Below are 24623 nucleotides of genomic sequence, written 5' to 3'. Positions count from 1 at the left end.
TATTAGATGGGCCTTTTTGACCTGATGCCATAGGACATTCTTCTTAAAAACTTTAATTATAGCATAAACCTTTACAGATCCAAGTCCGCTTTCTCAATGCAAAAAGTTATCCTCAATTGACAGGTAGGGTGCGCGCGCATGTAATATATGAGTAAACAATACAGAGAAAGAAATAGTGGAGTCAAACAGCCAATGAAATGCAAGAGGTAGTCTGTGACAAGCCCATGTGAAACTTGCATGTATATCAGATAAGCAGTGATAATTCACAGCCATCTCTGAAAGCTTATCCTACAGTACAGCTTATCCTACAATTACAGCCCAACCCTATCCAACTTTCCAGCACTGATGCAGCCACAGTGCAGCCCCGAGGTAAGGGAACAAATGTTCTCTTACCTTGAGGAGGCTTCTGTGATGCCAACTGTTACCCTGCACATGTCTGATCTCGTCTGATCTCAGAAGCTAAGCAGGGTCAGGCCTGGTTAGTGCTTGGATGGGAGACTGCCTGGGAATACCAGGTGCTGTAGGCTTATACCATGATCTCGGAAGCTAAGCAGGGTCAGGCCTGGTTAGTACTTGGATGGGAGACTGCCTGGGAATACCACGTGCTGTAGGCTTATACCATAGTCTTTCGAGACTGAAGGTTGCCAACCAACCAACCTGTGATTGCCCCCCCAACTGAAGGACACAGTGCATGCACCATTGGCCCACCTGCTTTGGCTCTAGAAAGTTGAGTAGGGTTGGGCTGTTAGTCTTTAAGATGACAGTATATTTGTGGTTCATATCTAGGATGTTACAGCAAAACTTGCACATTAAGGGAGAGCAGGAAGACAAAAAGAGCTATTGAAATGTGTGTGTGTGGGGGGGGTTTGGTTGGAATGAGAAGCCAACTATGACTTCAATCCATACTGCTTGCTCTTATGACTTTAAATAGCACCATCATTTTTTCTGTTCGCTTGTTTTATTAGAATTTAATTACTGTATTAGCTAAATTTATATTCAAAGTAATTGTTAAGCTATGGCGAGTCTGATGCAGGAAACAACCTAGGAAGGGTAAGATCTATTTACATAAATTCCTCTTGCTCCATTAAAAATAAGAGACATTCCGCCTCTGCTACGGAAAATGTCTCTCTCTGATGGATAACTCGAAACAAGCATGTGCAGCTTTAGCTTCAAAGAAGACGCATGACCTTCGCAGTTGTAATCTGATTCAGTCCTTTTTAAAAGCAGTATTAATAGACTTGAAGTCCCAAATGTGGCGTAGCTTGGACAGGCATAAATTTACAGACTGCTAAACATTTGACAAATGGGGCAGAGGGCATGTTTTCTCGCATACAGAGCAAACTCTTATGCTCATAGTCACAGGCTGAGCTACAGGTCAACACAAGACTCTTTCTAACATAACATCTGGTGCGCATGCATGTTTTTTTTTAAGCATGAAAATTTATTTCATAACAAAACCGCTTAGTATTTGAATGTGCAAAGTGCTTTGCATGTGTTACATCAATGTTGTCTTTACAACCACCCTGTAAGGTAACTATGATTAAATTAAGAAGTATATCTGAGTTCAATGAGGCTTACTCCCAGGTGACCCTGTTTAGGATTGCACCCTTAGCTCATACATTTCCCATGACGTTTTTCTGAGGTCTATCTCACAAGAAGAGATTCTTAAAGAAATCTATATCTGTTTAGCTACAAATGCTGAGGTTGTGAACCAAAGAGCACAGATGACAGTAGACACAGGAGTGTTTTGTGAATGGGTGCTTTGGAAGGAAACAATTCTGGGGAACACCAAGAGAATTAAAATGCAGGGCAACAGCCGTGTTAACTATTATTGTTTCGGTGGGTGTGTTCTTTGATTATTTTAAATCTTTTTGTGCTGTTTTTGAGTTATCCAGTTGGAAGCAAAGCAGAATATAAATTATTAAACTAATGACAAATTAGTTGCGCGGATTGCATAACGCGATTCTCAGGATATCGACTTCTGTGCTCCATATCACAAATTCTATGCTATCTAACAGAAAACATTATGTCACCATTACTCACACTCAGTTACTGTCGTCTTCAGAACCACATGCATCCATAGCCACTGAAAGGGTATTATTTTTACAACTGCAAATAGTAATCAGTATCGTGGACTCACTTGGTTTAAGATAGAAATGTAGAAATTTGGTTGGACTATGCAGGGGACGAGCACCATCTGGTGGCAACAGTGTTTAGAACATTTTTTTTACACATCAAGCTCTATTCATGGGCCTGAAACACAAATGCACAAGATTTCATCAGTCAGAAATTACACTCGGGAATTCTGATTGAGCACTGGGTCAGGCATTTGACCAGTTGAATTTGGTCAAATAACAGTCAAGTTATTTTTAAAGTATGAACTTCCATGAGAAGTCACAAACCCCAGGTTCTCAACACCTCTGAATACAGTCCAACCCCCCCTTTTTTTTTACTTAGTTGGTGGCAGTGGCTGTGTGAACCTGGAAGTACTGTCGCCACCATCATCACCAAGTCACCATCCCCTTTAATGGGCCCCATAGCCACTTATGGGTTCCTTTACCTTTAGGTAAAGGCTGGGAACCACTGCTCTTTTGTCTTCCTTATGTCCATTTCTAGATTATGAATTCTTCAGGGCAGGAACCTGGCCTTTCTCCTGTCACAAAGCACCATGCGCACCAGCAGTTCCCAAACCAGGGGTTTTGACTCAAACGAGGGTCATGTGGATGTTTTCGAGGGTTTCAGGAAGCAGCATTCCCTGTAAGTTGGTGCGTGGCTGCACAGCTGGAATCGAAGCCCTACGCAGCTTCCTTCTTGGAATCCCTCCAGGCCCTGGTACCCAGCGATGACGATGATGATGATGTCATTGCTGAGTGCTCCAAAGCATTTTTATTATTACAGTATTACTGCGTACCAACTCCATGAGTTGCCGGGCTAAGAAAAACTGTATTTTCCCAAAAATGTTTGAGCAGAAGCTAGAAAACATTCAGTGTTTTGATGGCATCGCGTCCTATTCAAGGTCACCGCCATACCTAGCAACACCTGAGCCACCCACAGAGCTGCCCCTGAATTCAGCCATGATCAAGACTTTTCAAGACAAGTAATGTCAAGCCACTTAAAGAGTTGAAGCTGATCCAACAGCAGAAGCCATTTGATGAAACTTGTCCGCATGCAGAAACCACAGATCATCTATTATTGCAAAAGTAATAATGACAGCAAGAGTTTTTCATGTCTGAAATTGTTGTCAACATAAGGATTTGGGCTCATCCACGCAATCGCTCTTCCTTTAATAGAATGTCAAGTTAACATTTAAAACAGAAAGATTGCCCAACAGAACAACCGAGTTGGCAAAAAACAGCGTTTCATCACTGCAGCAGTCTACTCAACTGTCACAGCCACGAACCATAGCAGAATGATCATAGTTCATCCTGTTCTGAACACGGAGAAACATCATTGACAATGTTTCTGGGAGAAACACTTGGTTGCTGCTGCTCCTGAGGCTGAAAGCAAAAGCTGAAGTTTTCAATCATTTACCGTAATCTTACCCCCAGTACTGGGCAGTGAGATAAATTATGTGACATTCCAATGCAGAAAGATACAATCCAGCAGGCTTTAGTCTATTCATTTCAATGGACAGTGTGGGACTCCCACAAGAGCCCCCACTGAAAAGAATGGCAGGGCCAGGTGCCAGCAGCTGTGAGAGTTTGATAGGGAAGGTGCTGATGGCTTCCTCCTGGGCTGGAGGAGGAACTGCATTCCCTCCACCTGACTAAAGGCGAAAATTGTTGGTTATTTCTTGACCAGAACGCTCCTGAGCGTGGCAACGAGGTGATTCAAAAGAGACAATCTCAATTCATCCCAATAATAACCTTTGCGTTTTAAAATCCATCTTTTGGCATTATATAACCACTTCTACCTTAAACACCTAAATGGAGACATAAGAGCAAAAATAACTTGTGCATTTGGAGGTGCACGTACAAGCCAGATGTGAACTTCCAATTTAAAGTCATGGTTGCATTTAACCCATTTCTGCCCCGCCCGCAGGTGTACACATTTGATCCCTTTTGCCTATATTCAACGTTGGGCAGAAATGGCTTAACTGATGGCTGCTAACGTCCAGTTTCATGAACAAGAGAGGTGCTGCAATCCAAGCCATTTTCGTAATCAACCAGTGCCTCAAACTTCTGGATGAAATTTTTTTTCAAAACTAAATATTGATCCAAAACTATTCCTGCACATTTTATAAAATTGCCCAAATCAATTTATAAAGTTTTGCCGGTGGGGTGGGGGATGGGGTGGATGAATGTGCAATTTTGTGCTCTTCACAGTCCTGAGTCCTACTGAAGTAGGACAACATAAGCAGTCACAAAATTGCTATCAAGATTTTTGTAGAAAACAATTAAAGACACATTATACAACAGAAGATTATTTCGCCTCTCGTATTTTCTCTTCTTCATCGTCACTATCACTGTCTTTTTCTTCCATCTCTTCCACTTTCACTTTTTCTTTCACAGCTCCTTCAGGAAGAAAGCGTTCAAACTGTACGTATAATCCTTCGCTGGTTGAACTTCGCATAATCAAACTTGTCACAAATGGGCCTTAAAAACACATAACACGGAAAAAATTCTAAGTTTATTACCCTGGTGTGCATTGTAATTGCCAACAGATACACACTCAAAGATCTAATGCAGCAACATTGGTGCTCACCAGTGGTGTAACTAGAGAGGGTGCAAAGCACTAAGTTTTGCTGGGAGCCTCACCATGGCATGTAAATGGCCCTCCCCCTTCCCTTTGGACCCAATCCAGGCAGTGGAAGCATTCGCCTCCATTTTGCTCCCACTGCCTGAAATGGGTCCAAAGGGGAGAGGTTAGGGGTAAGTTCTGCCAAACTTATTTCATTTTTGTCTTTTTCTCTTTTACGCTCACATCATGCTGACGTGAGAACTGAAGGATCGCCTCTCTCTGTGTGAATTGGCTTGGAGACTGAGGACATCTTTGGAGGCCCTCCTCCAGCTGCCCCCACAATTCAAGATAAGGTCCCTTTTCCTTCAGTGGAAGAGATTTCAATATATACTAAACTCTCCCACCGAAAATCAATATGACTGAAACCTGTAATAACACAGAATGGCTTACTGCAATCACTGCACTCCAAAGAGTGAAGGAAATGTGATTAAAAGTTTCCCTCTAAAGCAGGGTCTTCCAAGGTTTGGACTAACCTGTCTACCCCATGAGTGGAGCTTACTGTTCTGCCAGGTCACTGCATGACTTCTACTGCAATTGGGGGACAGACGCTCTGGGCAGTCGTGTCTCCCTGGATGTCCTGTTGCACAGCCTGCTGGGATGGCAGTAGAAGTCATGCTGCGATCTAGTGGAACAGTAAGCTCTGCTCATGGGGTGAACAGGTTAGTCCAAACCCCAGATCCAGCCCCCGATTTGAATGGGGACTGCTTTTTTTGTTACTCAGTGGTTGCAAGTATGGCAACTGTTGCTCTAAAGAAGGAAGCAGTTCATACAAACTTATGAAGCAACTTCCCTGATATTAATAATACTCAGTAAGTACATTTTGCCTGACATACTACAGTGAACGGCCTGCCTCTGTTTCTTGTTGCCAGACAGGGCTTTGTATTTATTCTGCTCCTTCATGCAGGAAAGAAGCTCCTTCAATTCAGTGAAGTCACAAAATCAGCTTTTAGTGTCAATTAAGAGATTGAAAGAACAGCGGCTTACCATAGCTCAGAGGTTTGTATTTACAAGTGTCCTTAATAAGTGCATCCAGATTGGCAACTATCTGATCATTAGGCATATCCAGCTGAAAGACGTTAATGCAAAATTAATGAAGCAGAACACATTAAACGCTCCCAGATTAATAAAAATTGCAGCGGCTGGGACAAATATTTAATCAGCGTTCTGGGCTGCTTTTTTTTTTTTTAATAAAAGGAGAAATATTTTCCCTCCTGTTAAAGATGCAAAGTACTACAAATGCCATTAACACCGTTAGTTCAAATATACCCTGCTGTGAAAACTGGGGGGCAAAAACTCATATTTTCACTTGTGTTCACACTTGACACTTTGAATGTATGTGACAATGTATCTATGCAATTGATAAGTGTATTAACCACAGCAGGAGCTCCTGTGTGGGCCGAGTGCTATGGGATAGAATTCCATTAAAAGGCAAATCAGTCCCTTCGCAAAATCCAGGCTGTAAGACGTTCATATGCTACGATCCGCCAGTGAAAAGCCTGGGGCAAACATGGTCATCCTCAGGATAAGGGCATGGCAGGAGAGGGACGAGATGGCAATGAGACAGACTGGGAGGTGTACTCCAAAGCAAAAGTATTAGTCTCTGATAAACCAGTGATGGAGAAGATATTATACACGGTGCACAGTATATAATTTCTGGCATTAACAGAAGTCTGTGAACGTTCTGTTGCACCTTGTCAGTCAAGGGCTAAGGATCAACTTTCTTAAGTAGGCAACAGTGTCTGGCAAGAGGATTATTCCAGTTCAGAAGCTGAAGCTTTGAATTTACCCTAGAAGGCCCACAGGGTACAGGAAACAGCCACTTTGCTGTTCTATATGTTTCACAAGCAAATGCCTACAATGTCAGATGTATTTTATGAATGCCTGAAAACAGATACATTTGTTCTCACTTTTTGGACTGGCTCTGGTGAAGGATATCATAATTGTCAATTGCCAATGTCAACACTCACCAACCTCTCACTACTTTAAACAATTTTTTAAAAAAAGTTTTAATATGAGTATTTACAAAAAATTTAGGCAGCTGGTTCCATCTTGGAAGAAGCATTCCCCCTATTCACTCACCAGGAGAGAATGCCTCTTCTAAGAGGATTCTGCTATGACACACAGGTGCATAACCTAGAAACAAAAGTGTGCTTTTCATGTCAGAACTGTTTTCCTCCCCATGCAGTTTTCATTGAAACACAGATGATTAATTAGCTAATGTCCTAAACCTATGCTGGCCACCTCCCTGTGGTACAGCTAAGCACCTGCTGCTGTATCTCAAGGGGCGAGCAAGCCAGCCAGAGGTTTCCTCAGGGTAAGGGAACATCAGTTTCCTTACCCTGTGTCAGGCCATAGGGTCTACTCAGATGTGCACCAGCTCAATCGCTGGTATGGATTAGAGTAGCCTGCGTAGGGCTTTCAGGCCAGGGGGGAGGGGAATCGAGGCTGCCATCCCTGTCCCCCTCCCAGGTCTTCCCACCCAGAAATGCACCCTCCCAGAAACCCCTGCACTCTACTTGGTAGGTAACTTACTGCTGATGGGTGCCCAACTGGCATAGAGGTCCAACACCAACTGGTGCTGGTCTCTCCACCAGCACCTTTCCCCTCCCAGCTGCCACAATGTGCCTTATTTGTGACAACTGTTTCCAGGGTAGCTCACAGGCCACCAGCACTGCTCAGCAATAGGATCAGGTTGCCCAGTTTGTTCAAATGAGTGACAGTCCTGTTTTGAATACAGACAACATTCTGCTGAATGTTTCGGGAAACAATGCTTGAGTGTCACCTGGATGCTACATTTCTTTGCACACATTTTATAAAAATTTTTTCATGAAGACGATCCACAACAGACAACATGTTCCATGGGGAGGGGGGAGAACTATAATTTGGGAAATGCTAATCCATTTATATCCATTCATGTACAGTTATTACCTAGCACAGGGGACAACAGAGCAGATTGCAATATTGTTTATTAATGCGATGTTCCCGTCACATACCTCTTGCTTTCTGGTAATTCAGAAAGGAAAACTCTTACGTTAGCAAAGGGTAATCATTTGCCAGCCTTCTCCTAACCGCTTGGTCTAATCTTTCCTGCTGGATGAACCATTTCCAAGTGTTCCTAAAAAGCTCTACAGCCAACACAGTACTAGAGCTGAAAATGCGTGTGTGTACTGTCAGTAAATTATTAACAACTCCTCGGAACAAACATTTCACCTGGGTGAGCCGCCAATATTCTTTGTGAAACTTACCGTTGCAATTTGAGACTGGATGGAGTTCTCATCCTCGACTGCATATTCATGGCACACTTTAAAGAAACTAAGCATTTGGGGAATGTCGTAACTCAGAGAACCTGGTTTAAAGGAAAACAAAAGGAAGTTGCAATTTAATGTTGCTGGACATTTAATGTTCAGAACCTTGTGATGATTCACACTACCTTTCATCCTCCCCACACACAGGCACGCCTGGAAGTCTATAGATAATAGAAGTTTAGGGTTTCACTGAGAAATACAAATATACTACACCCTTTTGTTATTGCTTCCCCCTGAAAAGTAGGAATTTCTTACCTGAGAATTCCAGTTCTGGGAAAGGAAGGATGGCATTCCTACGTTATTACACCAAGCGCATTAGAGACTTTAGGAAGTCGGAGTCCCTGTTTGTAACCTACAAGGGCTCCAACCAAGGCCACAAGGCCTCAGCCAGCTCACTAGTGCGCTGGTTAAAAGCATGCATACGGCTGGCCAACCAGGCCAGAGGGGAAGTTCCCCCAGAAGGGATCACGGCTCACTCCCTCAGGAGCACTGATACCTCGGTGGCATCTGACAGGTAAGCATCCCTCATTGAAATCTGTAGGGCGGCAACGTGGTCTTCGGTCCACACCTTTGCCAAGCACTACCGGATAACCATAGCCGCTTCATCGGACGCCGCTATGGGGCGTAAGGTGTTGCAACAAGTGCTGAGGCCGTGAGCGACCCCTCGCTGGCCCACCCTTCTGGTTGGCTCTGGTATATCCCAGCAGTAGGAATGCCAGTCCTTCCTTCCCAGAGAAAGTAGGAATTTCTTACCTGAGAATTCCAGTTCTGGGAAAGGAAGGATGGCATTCCGCCCACCGCTTCTCCAGCTCAGGGGGGTTCACTGCTACCTCAGGCCTCCCCACGGGGGGCAGAAAACCCTAGCGGGATTTCTTTGCACGGTTGTTGGTTGTTTGTTTGTAGTTACTCCTACAGTTGGCTAGGTATCACTGTACTCAACCCTCGCGGTGGACACTCCACAAATCAAGGGCCAGGCCACTGCTGAGGAGCATCAGGTCTTTTCCCGCTTGTCGAGTCCAAACTGGGAAACACCATGGGACGCCCCCAACGTGGGAGGAGTATCCGTTCAGTGAGGTTCCGATCCTACCTTCCAGGAGGAGGGGCATCCCAGCAGTAGGAATGCCAGCCCTTCCTTCCCAGAGAAAAGGCCCTTTCAATACAGCCCTTGCTTCCTTTTGCAGAATTCCCTCTGCTAGTTTTACCCTTTCCAAGTCTGCAGCAGTTAATGATCATTCTCGGACTTAGAGTTCCTTAAGGTCATCTTGTTGACTGCTACCCCCAGGGCTTGGGTGAGTGCGCTGCCTGGCTCCCCCGAGATCCCTTGAACCTATAAGAATTCACTCAAGCTACCTCCATCACAGCAGCCTGACTTGTAACCCTCAGTGTTCTTCAATTTGCTTGTATTTAAGACCCTGATGAAAATTCAGCAGTTACACAAGTCAAACTGTCCCTGAGCCATCAAATTGTCGCTCCCATTTTAATACACACATTTACTTTAAAAGAGCAGTCTTCTGTAGCACAGAGTCTTATAGCACCTTGAAGGCTGTCTTGGCTGCATCAAAAAAACTGTGCAACTAGCTCCATGCTCTGAAGGCAAGTTTGGACCTGCACCTCTCAAACATCAGCTTCCCTGAACCATACCTCCTCTGAACCTGAAGAAAATTTCCTTAGCAGCCTGTGCTATGACTGTGTGTGTGTGTGGGGGGGGGGGAACACACACCTGTCATTTAAAGGAAAAAGTCACACATACATGAATGCACCTAAAACTTTGAACGCTCTTAAAGCAGCTCTTTGAAAATCCCCGAATTATTGCAGTATGAATGGCTGATTGAGCTGCCTCTTATCCACAAAAGCTTGTGCCAAAAGAGAAATTTCCCTATTTTTCTGATTTTTTAAAAGGGCACAATGGGATATGCTGTTTTTATATTGATGTTACATTTCCCCAATCTTTCCATCCAAAGGAATAGCCAAAAGGAGAAAAACTTGTGGGCAGCCTTGTAATGTCTCAAAAATGTTGGAATTCCTGCAGAGGACTTATTTGAGAAAGAAGAAAAATATTGCTGGAGTGAAAAATGCTAAGCAGCCCCTGTTCTGATGTAAAACAGTGGCTGAGAGACTGAGCGGTGGATCAGAACTTTCTGGGTTCAAATCCCAGCATGTAATTAGTCTGTGGAACTCCTTGCCACAGGGTGTGGTGATGGCATCTGGCCTGGATGTCTTTAAAAGGGGATTGGACAAATTTCTGGAAGAAATGTCCATCACAGGTTACAAGCCGTGATGGGTACACGCAACCTCCTGGTTTTAGAAGTAGGCTATCTCAGAATGCCAGATGCAAGGGAGGGCACCAGGATGCAGGTCTCCTGTTGTCTTGTGTGCTCCCTGGGGCATCTGGTGGGCCACTGTGAGATACAGGAAGCTGGACTAGATGGGGCCATTGGTCTAATCAGTGGGGCTCTTCTTAAGTTCTTAAATCCTGCCTCTGCCATGAATTCACACTAGGTGGCCTCAGGCAAACCACTCCGCCCTCAGCCTCAGCCTTCTCCATTTGCAATACAGGGACAGTAATATTCACTTTATGGGCCTGTTGTAAGGTCAGCCTTTGTGCTCTCCATGCACAGAAAATGCTATAAAAATGCTAACTACCATTATCATTAGAATTCTAAGCTTGTCACTGCAGTGTTGTCAGGAAGTTTTTTTCATGGTTAATCCTTTGCTGACTTGCACCAACTAAACAACTCCTCCTCCTTCCCTCCCCAGAGAATGAGAAATGGATGAGTTATAATATCACTCCCACACCTGAAACTTTAATTCTGCCTCACCAATCTGCACTACCTCCCTAAATGTTTTGGTGAACATAATAGCTGTTGGGGATTTTAAAGAGGACTAAGAGACCTGTGAGTTAAATATAGTCTCAACTGGCTAATACAACTCTGATGCATTACTCCTTCTGGCAGCTTTGCAATTTATAACAAGGCTCTTAAAGAACACAATGTAAATGTGCAGCTCCCAAATAAATAGGAGGGCAGGAGGTCTGGTCTAGAGGATTGAGCCTCCATTTGCCTGAAGATAACATCCAAAGGTCGCCAGTTCGAGGCCACCGGCACCGTGAATGGTGAGACCTTGAAGCAGCTGACAAGCTGAGCTGAGTTATTCCACCTGCTCTTTGAAGGAGCTGCTTGTCAGCTTGTGTAGGAAGAGGCCAGAAAGTGATACAGACCGCAAAAGTTCCATCTGAAATGTTGTGTGGTTCTTGAAAGATAGAACCTATCTTTAATTGTAAAAATCCCTACGGGGATTTAAACAGCCTGCCTATGTAAACCGCCTTAAATTAAAGCCTGAGGAGAAATCTGACGACCAAGAAAGGCGGTATATAAATACCTGTATTATTATTATTATTATTATTATTATTATTATTATTATTATTATTATTAAACCACGCAGACAGCTGAAATATGAAAAAATATGCAAGCCCACTTTCTTGTAATTTCCAATGCAAAGCAAAGCTGATCAAAAGGAAGAGGTGGGAGAAGGCAGGAAGAGTCCTACCTTAAGACGAGAACACTTGGTGTGTTGCTCTTAAGGGTCTTTGGCTACCCCAAAAGTCAAAAAGCAAGATCTGGGGCATGGATGGCCAATTGGTAGCCCCTAAGGCCAGATCTGGTTCTCAAAAACAATTTTATCTTATCTCTGGGGGCTCTGCTAAATTTCAGCCAAGGTGCCACAAAATAGTTTGCTCACAATTTCACTTGTAAGAAAAAGAAGCAATTTCAAATAACCTGAAAGGCACTGCTACCTCTTGTGCATTCCGGAAAAAAGCAAGCCACCATTGGGCCATCCACTTCCTGAGTGGCCGTTCAGGAAGCTCATTCATTCTTCCACACACAATCTTCCCCTGTTCACTTATTTGAAGAAAACTAAAACAACTGGCTCTTCTAAAAGAGCATTGTAGAGTCAGTTAACACTCTGTCAGGTGTGTTCACAGGTGAAATCACGATTCTGATTTTCCATAAAGTTAATGAAATGAGAAAAATGCATCATGGAGCCAATCCCCTGCACATTTACAGGAAGGTAAGTCCTGGTGAGTTCAGTGAGTATCAGTATGCATAGGAGTGCAGCCTTCGACGCTCAAGGGAAAAAAAAAAAAAGAAAAACTTGAGCCCTTACCATCTTTGGTCTTTGGGAATTTTTTTTTCAGTGTGCTCCTTAAAGCAGAGAGTTTGGATACCATCGGTGGTACAGCTACATAAAAGTCTGCTTGGATTTCACCATCTAAAATCTGAAAAAAGGAAACTGACAATTATTTATGACCACTAACACATAAATAATTTAGCACACATCCTCAAGGTCTCTCTCACTCACACACACAGCCCAATTCATCTCCTTATTCTGCTCACTGTCAGAGATAAGAACAATGAGCATGCACACTAGCGTGAACTGAAAATACTCCAGTTGCATTTTCCCTAACAGCCAGGCACAGAAGCTACATCCAGCCTCTTTACAACACGATAATTGCTGCATCGGAATGATACGTCAGGCCATATAAGAGAACTAGTCTCACCCCTGCAGTTAAAAAATGCAAATTCCAGTCTCCCCATGAAACTGGAAGTGACTTTATATTGCCCTATAAGGCATTAGGAGGTCCAGGTAAGCCCCGTACATTGGTGTGCAGCAAATGGGGATTGTGGGTCATTTACTGTTATGGCATTGGGCACCGCACTTTCTCTACCACAATATTTATTAGATGTACACTATCAGCAGGAGGTCTGGTCTAGGGGGTTGAGCCTCCATTTGCCTGAAGATATCATCCGAAGGTCGCCAGTTCAAAGCCACCGGCACCGTGAACAGTGAGACCTTGAAGCAGCTGACAAGCCCAGCCAAGTTATTCCACCTGCTCTTGGAGAGAAGAAGGAGCTGCCTGTCAGCCTGCGTGGGAGGAATCTGGAGGCCAGAAAGTGATAACAGACCATAAAAGATCCATCTGAAATGTTGTGCGGTTCTTGAAAGACAGAACCTTTCTTCAATTGTAAAAATCCCTACGGGGATTTAGAACAGCCCGCCTATGTAAACCGCCTTGAATTAAAGTCTGAGGAGAAATCTGACGACCAAGAAAGGCGGTATATAAATGCCTGTATTATTATTATTATTATTACACTATGAAAGCTTTGAAAAGCAAAAGAATGCGGAACAGCATTCAGCCTACTGAGATCTAATGCTTCCCTTTTGTTTTGTTTAAAGGAACTTTCTAGATCTTAAGATCGCAGGCATATGCTGAAAAGCATGGGAGTATTGGCTCGTGAAAATCCATAAGCCAGAAAGGTGGCTGAATAAGGTTTTCAAATGTCCAGTGGCAGGTTTTTTGTGTCCTGCTGAGTCTCTGAATAAATCAAAAGAGTAATCCCTACTGAAGCATGCAAAGTAAAAGAAATCATGCACCTTTACTTAAAATGCCTACGGCCCCAGTGCTATCGGACCTATGCTGGCCCAGTGCTGGCACTGTTGCAAATGTAACTGTGACACTTACCACCAGGCTGGCGCCGGTTCAGCACAAGCCTGGGCTGAACCAGGGCTGGGCGGAGTCCTGGCGAACCCTGCCCAGAGATCCGGGTGAGTACCGGAACAGTGAGGCGGGGTGGGAGGGGGGCATTCTGGGATGGGGGAGGGCAGGGGTTAGGCCAGGGTAAGGGAGCGGGGTGGAGATGACGGCACTCTCTGCTGCCATATCCTGACACCCCTCCCAGCCCAGGAGACCTGACACTGGCCTTCTCAATTGAGCGGGCACACTTCCAAGGAGACCCATTAGGGCTGCCTGGTCTCTACACAGGTTAAGGGAGCATAAGCTCCCTTCCCCTGAGGAGACCTGGCGCTGCTTCCCATACCCACTGGATGCAGCTGTCACCATTTCCACACAGCTGCAGCCCTGGGCACTGGGATAACTGTGCTGTAATTCACTCAAGCTGTAGAATCTGGCTTTTGTGATGACAAAGCCAGTGCAGCGCTCCAATGTTTTTATTTTCAAGTGCAGAGCACAGGCAGCTCTTTTCAAGGTGAAATTCCTTTGCTACGGCACCAAGGTTTGGCCAGTACAAAGATATACCTCAAGGATAAGGAACTAAAGATGAACACAGCAGCTACAGTGAGAAAAACTAGGCTCAGCCCTAGTAAGATCTAGTGTGGTTTTCTGAAACTGCAAAGTGCTGCTACACATTTTCACATGCGTTAATTACCGGTTTGATTAATTCGGTCCCTCCTACCAATGCAGCTCCATGTTCTTTTGCTAGGGCAGCTTCTTCTGCATTCTGTAACAAAACAAAAGTTTGGCCTTATGACACTGAGAGCTTCAGACATTTTGCCACAGAGCCACGTTTCTCCTGTCTCCTGCCTAAATGTAGATGGTACATTTACACTGCTCCTTCAGGCAGTGTTTTTTGCTTGTTACTCTGTAAACTGCCAAGTACACCCGTTTATAACAACAACTACTACTACAGACTGTGCATTGTAACTCACCTCTGTAAACAGCAAAACCTTGTGGGTGCCATCTGTGTAACGATAAGGCAGAAGAAGCGTACCGACAAACTGCTCCACTGTTTTCTGAAAGTTGTTAAATGTAAAAAAAAATTGCTCACTCCAAAACACACAACTCTCCCTCCCCATGCATTTATTTTAGGACAAATGAAGCTTGGTTAGTATCTATATGTGGTAAACATTTCATGTATTTGTTTTTGTACATACTGAGATGACGAACGACAAAAATCCTTTTCCCCACCCTTAAGCCCCTCCTCCACTTGCATCCTGACTTAAGCACTTCAGGGCAAGAAACAACAACAGTAAAATGATAAGAAGTAAGAACTGGTGTAGACTTAACATCAGCAGCCCTGAGATGGTGGAACAGTGTCCCCTCGATGTCTCGTTTCAAGAACAAGATAGATTAAAAGACTGCAACAAAACACAACGGCCAAGATGCAATTAACTGTTTGACCACAGTTGCACCTGCCAAAGATGGATTTAAATGAGTGTTTCTCATGAGTGGTTCTCCAACAGCAGAATCTCTCACCAGGTAATAAGGCAAACCAATTCTGAGACTGTTGGGAAATGGCACTAGGAGGCCTGGGTGCGTGGGCAGCTGTTCAAAGAAACAAAATCTCCCTGAGTACGTGGGAAACCCATGGGCATACCTGAATTAAACAACATTCAACATTATTGTGCTCTTTGGAACCCAGCCTTTGAAAATATAAAAAAAATATTTCCATAATCCCCTCTAAGCAGCACCACTCACAAACATTCTGCATTCCTCTGAAAGCATGGAAGGGCATTATAGATAGAGGTTTATGTCTTACTTCAGTTTCCTCTTGTGATAATTGACTGTGTCAAGAATTGCAACAAGATAAGCTGGAACCTTGACAAAGATCTCTGTAGTGGCAGCATAACATCCAATGACAGAGGCAGGCGGAAATCACCACTCAATGCAAGCAAATAAGAGAGACTAAGGGGATTTTCACCACTTTCAGAATCCCTCTCAGGGCATCAGCCCTAAATGAAAGCCTCTGAACTCATCTAAGTGCCCTGAATGTATGAACAAGTCTTCCTTCTTTCAGAATTGCAGGCATTATTTAGGTTATATACATATTATTAAAAACAAACAAAAAGAAAGATAAAGCTGCAAGCAAACTAGGAACTCTTCTCTAGCATACCTTTTTGTCCATTGCCATATCTAAGGTAATATTGGCATATACATGTTGGTTGGGGGAAGTGAAGTCCAGCTGTTGAAACTTCTTTAGCATATCTAGAGCTACTTCTGCCTCATAAACTTGTCTTTGGTAGCACCACGTCAAATAGACATCATCCGTTGGCTCGCTAGGTAACGGAGGTCTGTTATGCTTCTTTTTTTGCTTAGGCTCGGACTCCAAGGTTTTCTTTTGGGTGTCATTTTTGGATTTTTTTCTTGTTCTTTGAGGAAACAGAAGCGATAAATGAAGCAGTTTAACTGATATCCACAATGTAAAATACACATATGCTTCCTACAGTTAAAGTCTACTGAAGACAGAAGGAAAGCTGCAATCCCTGGAAAACACAAGCAGAAAACCTCCTGGTGATATAACTGTTTTATTTTTAGAAAATTGTCAACAGGTTTTGAAGTTGCTGCTTTATTCCAAGGGTGTTTTCCTCTAGCAATTTTTTTTTAAAGCAAAAGAACAGACTCTATCCATGTAAGTTCAAAAAGAAAACCAGCCTTTGAACACCTGTCTTCAGTTGGCGGGTCGCATTCTGTAAGTGGATCATGCTTCGTTCTAAAATGAGCTGCATCAGGGGTAACACCATTTTCTTATTCTAGTTAGGATTTTTTTAAGAGAATGAACTATGCTAGAGAGACAGAGTTGTACACGTTAAAAAATAATTAAAAGTGTGTTCTTTGTTGCAGGTGGGTGTGAAGGAGGCAAAGAAAACATTGAAGAGAACTGTTCTTCAGTGCCTTTGAATATTTTTACCTAAGTTTAATATTCTGGCTATTCCCTTATTAATATCTCAGCATTACTGGACCAACATATACAGTGGGCCCTTCTCAATTGTGGGTTTGGAACCCATGGATTTGACCTGTAGAGGGTTCCAAACCCATGTCTGGAGGGCCTCACCAACCTTATGAAAAACCAGAAATGCCTTCTGAAAAATCAGGGCCTTCTGAAAAACTAGAAATGCTGATTTTCGCCAGAAGTGCTGAGTCGGCAGATACTGTGTGCAGCCTCCCCGCACCATGTTCTACCTACGGAAGTGATTTTTATCAACAGACATGATCTGAACTTCCGGTCATGTCCAGAGGCCCTCTAAGGGACTCCCCGCGGATCTTGCTATCTGTGGGTTCAGTATCCATGTGGGTCCAGGGAACGGAGCCCCTGTGGATAAAGAGGTCCCACCTGTATATACCGATAGCTGTTAATTTTAGTGGCAAATCACCACCCTTAAAAAATGTAGTCAAAAAAACAGCAAAGAACATGCGACCTCAGTCTCTAAATTACTTAATTTGTCAGGAGTGTCTTTCTACAAGGCAATTTTTTTTAAAAAACTTGAATGATTTTAAGACAAATAGTTTGGGGCCCAGGGAACCAGAAGAGAAAATAGTTAAAATTCCTCAGTTATGAATTAGCTCGCTTTCTTCTTCTCGACAGCATAGCTTTCGTTTGTCTGGGTAGCAATTACTGTCTCAGTGGGAGGATGACTACATTGGTGGGGAAAAGATTTTAGTCTCATCATGTTGGCTCATTATAAAAACTGTAATAGATTCCACATGGCAACAAAATCTGAATATAATTTAAACTCAAGAGCTGCACAGCTAGGAGCCCAATCCACCAGGAACTAGTTTTGTGCAAACTCCACTGCAAGGAATGGGCCTTTGGCAAGAGAATAACTGCTCTCATACAATCTTTTCAACGGGACTTGTCACTTGCCTGTGAGAAATTCCCTGTGGATTCTACCCACTGTTGCTATAAGCTAAACATGCATCTTTACTGGTATAGCTATATAAACAATTGTTGGCATCCTTCAGAAGATTGTGGTATCACGCTCTGAATAGCGGTTCCGGAACAGTGTCCTCTCCAGTGCACGAAGCCTGGGTAAGGTAGATATGGAGGATAGACTGTTACCCATGCAGCAAATCCCCCCTCTCCACATCGCTGAAATGGTCCAATGGAAAGGCAGAAGCCAGTACAGTTGGTTCCAGCGGCGTCGCAGGAGTTGCCAGAACGTGACTGTGTTCAGCCATGAACTGCCTCAGGGACTCCGGCTCCGGATTTTGCCTCAAGGTTGACTCCTGAAGCCTTTTCCATAACTGGATGTAGCCACAAGGCAGTGAAGGTTTGGGATCAGAGTTTTCCTTCTCTCAGATGAGCTGCCTTCCCAGGCTAACGAGTCCCATCTACCCGGTGGCATTCAGACACCTCTTATGACAAGTACAGCCAAACTGAGGGCCTATTCTTATCCCCAGCCCCCAGGGGAATATATAAACAGAACTTCCAATTTTAAAATTGCTAGACTATTCCAAATAAGAAGACAGTAATCACTGAAAGCCTGAAAAGCCATTTGGTTATCACCAAGATCCAAGAGAATATAGGAAGCTGCCTTGTTCTGACACAGAGCATTGGCCTGTTTGCTTGGTGCTGTCTACACTTACCAGTAACAGCTTTCCAGATTCTCCTACCCCTACCTGGAGATGTCAGGGATTGAACCTGGGACCTTCGGTATGCAAAGCAGGTGCTCCACCACTGAGCAATAGCCCCTCTCCAATTTCTCTCACCAGATCTGTTAAGCCTCACTATGCATACCAAGTCAGAGTGAAAAAAACAATTGAACCAAGATAGAATAAGCTAGCTTCAAGCAGGGAATACTATGCTAATCCTCTCTGTTCAACTAGCTACTGGTAGGTTGCAGACAAGGCACTATTTTCACAAATGACTCAGTAAGGTGCTAACAAATACACTCCATCTGTACCACAACATAGTGGATACTACTTAATAACAAGCAAGATGCAATCAGAGACTCAAAAGAATGCATTAGAGAAAGTATCTTCTTGGTATAAAGAGATTATTCAGTGCTGTAATAGATCACCTCTTTGAACTCAGTATCAGCTACTAGCAGCATACTTGTTCAAGCCTTCCTCATCATAACTGTTTATGCTTAAAAAACTTAAAAAAATACTTCATTACACACTAACCAAAGAAATAAAAGGATATCTACTTACTTTACAGCATAATGTCTATTGGAGATCCGCATGTTGACAAGAGAAGGAACTACTGCAGAATGATGAGCAATTCGGGAGAAAAGATGTCTAGCACAATGAGCTGAAACTGTTTCAGAGCAAAAGAGAGAGAGAGGAAAAAAAAAACATGCTTCCAATATCAGTTGGGAATAAGCTAAGTGGCAAAACAAACTACTTAACATTAGCTTCAATGGGGCTTTGAACCACTTCGTAGTTTCAGGATATGACCCGAATTATAAAGGAATAAAAAAGCTCATCGTCAGCAATCATCAACTCACTTAACTGAATGTAAAAGCTATTGCCCTGCCCTGCCCAGTTGCCCCACTAACTGGGTAAGAGGCACTTTTAAAGTGGGTTTTCCTCTTTTATTTAGCGGGGGAGAGTAACTGGCCCTCCTCACCCCAGCAGTGTCTTTTCTAGTGGCTGTCTGCTGGTGTTCTTTTTGTATCTTTTTAGACTGTGAGCCCTTTTGGGTCAGGAAGCCATGGGTTATTGTATTTTCTTTCAAGCCGCTTTGTGAACTTTACGTTGAAAAGTGGTATATAAATAATAATAATAATAATAATAATAATAATAATAATAATAATAATAATAATAATATTGAATTCAATAGAACCTTTTTTTTAAAATTAACAATACGTATGGCCTAATTTTAACCCAAGTGGTTAACCAAAGCCCCATCTGAAGCAATTCAAACTAGACTAGAATCCTTCTAGTCTAAGGTTTTTATGTTAATACAACTTTTTGTATGGCGGAGGATTTGGGCATATGAAATCTGCAGACTGGAGCAGTACAATCCAGAAACAAGTTTACTACATCAAACAGAAGTAGGCTAGAATCTTGACATCACGTTCTTTGGGCAGAGTCATGAGGTTCACATGGCTGTCTATCAATCGGAGAAACTGAGGCAGAGAGAGCTCTTCAGCCAACAGACTGCAACTTGCTTGCCATGTGGGATCATTTCCAAGATTAGAGAAATAATTGTAATTGTAATCAATTATATTGCAACTCAATTGGATTGTACAACTCCATACAACTCAATTATAATTACAACTCAATACAACTGCATGAGGTGGTTTTTCACCATGTACTTAGATTAAGACTTGTAACTAAACATCTGATCTTTTGCTTTATTCATTTTTCTAAGTTAACTGTATGCTATTCTTATTTGTGTTCTCACAGAACCTTTATTTTAAAGTTCTCAGCCTATAATTTCAGTGTGTTGACAGATACACAAGAACACTTCATGCAATGGATAGCATGAGTGACTCTGAATAAAAGCCACAACCTATTAAACATGACCAAGTATAGTCCTTTCAGGAAGTCAACTAAGGGCCCAATCCTATCCAACTTTTCAGAACCGATGCAGCAGCAATGCAGCCTTGAAGTCAGGGAACAAACATGCCCTTATCTTGAAGAGAGCTCCGTGACTGCTCCCCCCACATTGCAGGATGCAGTGCACACCCTATTGCAGTGACTGTCAACCTTTTTCGGCTCACAGCACACTGACAAGGCACTAAAATTGGTAAGGCACACCATCAGTTCCCCCATTGGTCCTACTAATAAATGATCCTCCCCCAAACTCCCACAGCACACCTGTAGACCATTCACGGCACACTGGTGTGCCACGGCCCAGTGGTTGAAAATGGCTGCCCTATTGTCATAGCTGCAACAGCAATGGAAAATTGGATAGGACTAGGCCCTGTATCAATCCAGAGGATGAGTGCTTACCTAAGCTGCGCATAGCTCAGGTAGCATCATGTTTTGCTACATGGATATGACTTGTTGCTAAAACAAAGAACATCCTTTAAAAAAATATGAGATTTTGTCATGGTCTGCCCACTCTTAGCAGTAAACTACAGCAACACTGAAATTGTTGTGAAAACAAGAAAAGCCAGAACCTTTCGCCAATTTCCTCTTACTAGTTCAGTAACACATTTTTTTCTCTTCAATTATTTGTGGTAGTAGTGGTAGTAACAATAACAACAAAGTCACCCCCTTCATTCATTGGAACGGAAAATCCTTAGACAGAATTTAATAGGAGTTGTATTTATCAATCGTGTTTGCAACTTGTATGGGAAATGTGACAGCATTCCAAAATGTATAGTATTTTAAAATACAGTACATGTATTGTATTTAAATTACTTCTACAAGCTACATAGTGCTTTGTTTTTGACAGTTCTGCACAAGACATTATTCGACAGTCTAACCCAGGGATGCCTAAATGCCAGCCTGGGGGCCATTTGCAGCCCTCGGGGACCCCCAATTCAGCCCACAGGGAGTACCCAGTCTCCAATGGTCCAATGCGACTGCTCTCACCACTAGGGCCAACAGTTTGACCTATCATGTGGGCTGCAGGCCGAGAGCTCCCTCCGCCGTGAAACAGCAGCAGCAGCAGCAAAGGAAAGGCTGGCCTTGCTTTGCACAAGGCCTTCTATAGGCCTTGAGCTATCATGAGACCTTCATTCATATAAGTTCCATCTCTAATATATTCATTTATGTAAATTTATGTAAATTTTAAATGTAAATTAATTCTTTCTTCCCAGACCCCTGACACAGTATCATAGTGAGGATGTGGCCCTCCTGCCAAAGTTTGGACCCCCCTGCTCTAACCCCATCAAACAGAAATTCACAGTTTGATCCTATAAATATTAACTCGGATATTTAAATGTAAAGTTGCAAGCTTTTCCTAGCAGCAGCACCACAACTTATCCATACTGAAGGTAAAGAATTCAGTTAGTAAAATCCTGAGAGGGTGGTCTAACCCCGGGGTGCCCAAACCCGGCCCTGGGGCCACTTGTGGTCGTCGAGGCCTCTCAATGTGGCCCTCAGGGAGCCCCCAGTCTCCAATGAGCCTCTGTCCCTCCGGAGATTTGTTGGAGCCCACACTGGCCCAAAACAACTGCTCTCAGCTTGAGGGAGACTGTTTGACCTCTCACGTGAGCTGTGGGATGAGGACTCCCTTTACTGCTTGTTGTTTCACGTCTGTGATGCAGTAGCGGCAGCAAAGGAAAGGCCAGCCTTGCTTTGTGCAAGGCCTTTTATAGACCTTGAGCTATTGAACATAAGAACATAAGAACAGCCCCACTGGATCAGGCCATAGGCCCATCTAGTCCAGCTTCCTGTATCTCACAGCTGCCCACCAAATGCCCCAGGGAACACACCAGATAACAAGAGACCTCATCCTAGTGCCCTCCCTTGCATCTGGCATTCTGACATAACCCATTTCTAAAATCAGGAGGTTGCTCATGGCTTGTACCCCATAATGGATTTTTCCTCCTCATCCTAGTGCCTCATCCTAGAGACCTCATCCTAGTGCCCTCCCTTGCATCTGGCATTCTGACTTAACCCATTCCTAAAATCAGGAGGTTGCGCATACACATCATGGCTTCACAAGACTTGCAAGACTGTCATTCACATAAGTTCATCTTTAATGTATTAATTTATGTAAACTTATGTAAATTCATTCAAATTTTAAATGTAAATTAATTCTTTTTTCCCCCAGCTCCCGACCCATTGTCAGAGAGACAGTGTGGCCCTCCTGCCAAAAACTTTGGACACCCCTGGTCTAACCCAAGGCTTTGTGCATAGTAAAGTTGGAATTATTTTGCCCAATTAGCTGATGGATTGTCTTCTTCTGTGCCCTGGAAATTTTTGAATGACTGATTTATCATCAAAAATAAACAAGCAAAACTTGCTTCAAAGAGTATTAACAATGGAGTGGTGACAAGTACCATAAATAGGTCAACTAATTCTTCTCAGTGAAGGCAACCAAAAAGAGGTCAAACTCAAAAATAAAAGTGCATGGCAGGTGTGTATATGTATCATAAATCTAGATCAATGGTTCTCAAATTGTGGGTCTGAGACCCACTAGTGGGTCGTGACACATTTTTGGTGGTTTGCAAAACTAGCAGGGTAGATTAGGCTATGTGCATCAGCGGTTAAACAAACTGCTACTAGAGGAGGAAGCACTGCTGCCCAATCACCATTATAGCCACACCCTTTGGCATTTATACATCAGGCAGCAGTCTCTGAGGTGGTTTTCTTGGGGTTGGGACCCCAATGGGTTGCAAAGTCTCAGTTATGAGGTTATGGCAACTTACAGGAATGAAATAGGTTGAAGATCAGTGGACCAGAGCACCACCAGATAAAGGTGGAGGCAACTAGTGTACCGCTTCAGGTCTCAGGAGATTGTGTCCCAGTCCTGCTCAGGTTCTTAACAATGGTGCTCAAATAACTTTCACTAGTGCCAGGCTGCATAGCAACTTTTTTGCTCTCTGTAATAAAAATATTCAGTTACAGTGAAAAGTAGGGAGGGTGTAATGGGGCATGGATTGGGACTTGTCAGGGGCAAGGAATGGGCAGATAGGGTCATGGGAAGGAAGGCATGAGCAACAATGGGTCCCCACACTTTATTTTCGCGGATCATTGTATGAAAAGGGTTGAAGACCACTGCTCTGAAAAGTTTGAGAACCACTGACCTAGAGAAGCACAGTTTTCACTGGAGTCTCCCTTCATATGGAGGGAGCCCCCCCTTTTTCATTCCTTTCCTGCACCTTGGAATTTTTTTTCCTTTTATCCCATAGCAGCCCCTAAGGTCTCCCCCGTTTTAATTAGAAAAAACTGCAAGGCAGACAGAACTTCAACAGGATAGCTTTCTTCTAGCACAAGCAGCAACTGTTTCTAATTATGATAATTAGGAGTATTAGGCAGCAATAGTCAAACCTCTGCCTGTCTTAAAGCTACTGAGAACACAACGGGGAGAAAGGCAGTAGCACCCTAGTCAAAGAACATCCTACTCTGGGCAGCACCCTAGTGAGGGCAGCACCCTAGTGAAGGCAGCACCCTATCCAGGAAGGCACCGTAGTCAGGGCAGCACCCTACCCAAGGCAGTACACAAGGCAGGGCAGCACCCTATGCAGGCACCCTAGCCAGGGCAGCACCAACCCAAGGTAGCATCCTAGTCCAACACCCTAGTCAAGGCAGCACCCTAGTCAGCGTAGCAGCCCAGTCCCCCTCCAAGCCGCCACCCTCCACCCCTCCCCCCCTGCAGCCCAATGACCACACGGAGGCGGGGCGGGGAGACGCTCCTGCTGCTCCCCCCTACAGCAGCCTCACCTGCCCAGAGGAGGCCTCTCCCCATGGGCGCCGCCATCTTGCCAGAACGGAGACCGAGCGGTGCGCCACCGAATTGTCCCCGGCCGGCAGGCGAAGCCCGGAGGAATGTTCCGCCCCCAAAGAACTCTGGGGGCCAGAGGAGGAAGGAGGGGGAAGAGGTTTTGCTGGCTGGGGTGGGCAGCCCAATCCTCTGCATGTCTACTCAGAAGTAGCTCTCATTAAAGTCAGTGGGGCTTACTCCCAGGAAGGTGTGGCTAGGATTGGGCTGTAAGGCTGCCTATCCACACTTTCCTGGGAGTAAGCCCCATTGACCACAGTGGGACTTCCTTCTGAGCAGCCAGGCATAGGATGGGGCTCTGAGGCTGTAATCCCTTCCATACTTTCCTGGGAGTAAGCCCCATTTACTACAGTGGGACTTCCTTCTGAGCAGCCAGGCATAGGTTGGGGCTCTGAGGCTGCAATCCCTTCCATACTTTACTGGGAGTAAGCCCCATTGACCACAGTGGGACTTCCTTCTGAGCAGCCAGGCATAGGATGGGGCTCTGAGGCTACAATCCCTTCCATACTTTCTTGGGAGTAAGCCCCATTGACTATAGTGGGACTTCCTTTTGAATAGCCAGGCATAGGATGGGGCTCTGAGGCTGCAATCCCCTCCACACTTCACCATAGGATGAAGCACATGCCCCATTGATATAGCTGCATCGGCCCTGGAAAAT

At 44.0% G+C, this 24623-nt stretch overlaps 1 protein-coding gene and 1 pseudogene across 1 annotated transcript; one reads left to right on the top strand and one right to left on the bottom strand.

Annotated features, from left to right (window-relative positions):
* The first annotated feature begins 413 nt into the window (after positions 1–413).
* On the top strand, positions 414–527 carry LOC136656155 (5S ribosomal RNA; annotated as a pseudogene).
* Positions 528–1195: 668 nt separating this feature from the next.
* Positions 1196–23982, bottom strand: MRPL1 (mitochondrial ribosomal protein L1). The gene is made up of 9 exons (XM_066632718.1): positions 23908–23982; positions 18772–18877; positions 15734–15989; positions 14550–14633; positions 14270–14341; positions 12210–12321; positions 7986–8086; positions 5725–5806; positions 1196–4595 (listed from the first exon to the last, which is right to left on the bottom strand). Exons 1-9 carry the CDS (start codon positions 23942–23944, stop codon positions 4423–4425), a joined length of 1023 nt encoding a protein of 340 aa, XP_066488815.1. The 5' UTR covers positions 23945–23982; the 3' UTR covers positions 1196–4422.
* Positions 23983–24623: the final 641 nt, after the last annotated feature.

Source organism: Tiliqua scincoides, chromosome 6 (assembly GCF_035046505.1).
Source record: "Tiliqua scincoides isolate rTilSci1 chromosome 6, rTilSci1.hap2, whole genome shotgun sequence".
Classification (NCBI taxonomy): Eukaryota; Metazoa; Chordata; class Lepidosauria; order Squamata; family Scincidae; genus Tiliqua; species Tiliqua scincoides.
The sequence above is the reverse complement of the archived record's forward strand: the minus strand, read 5'-3'. Positions and strand labels throughout refer to the sequence as shown.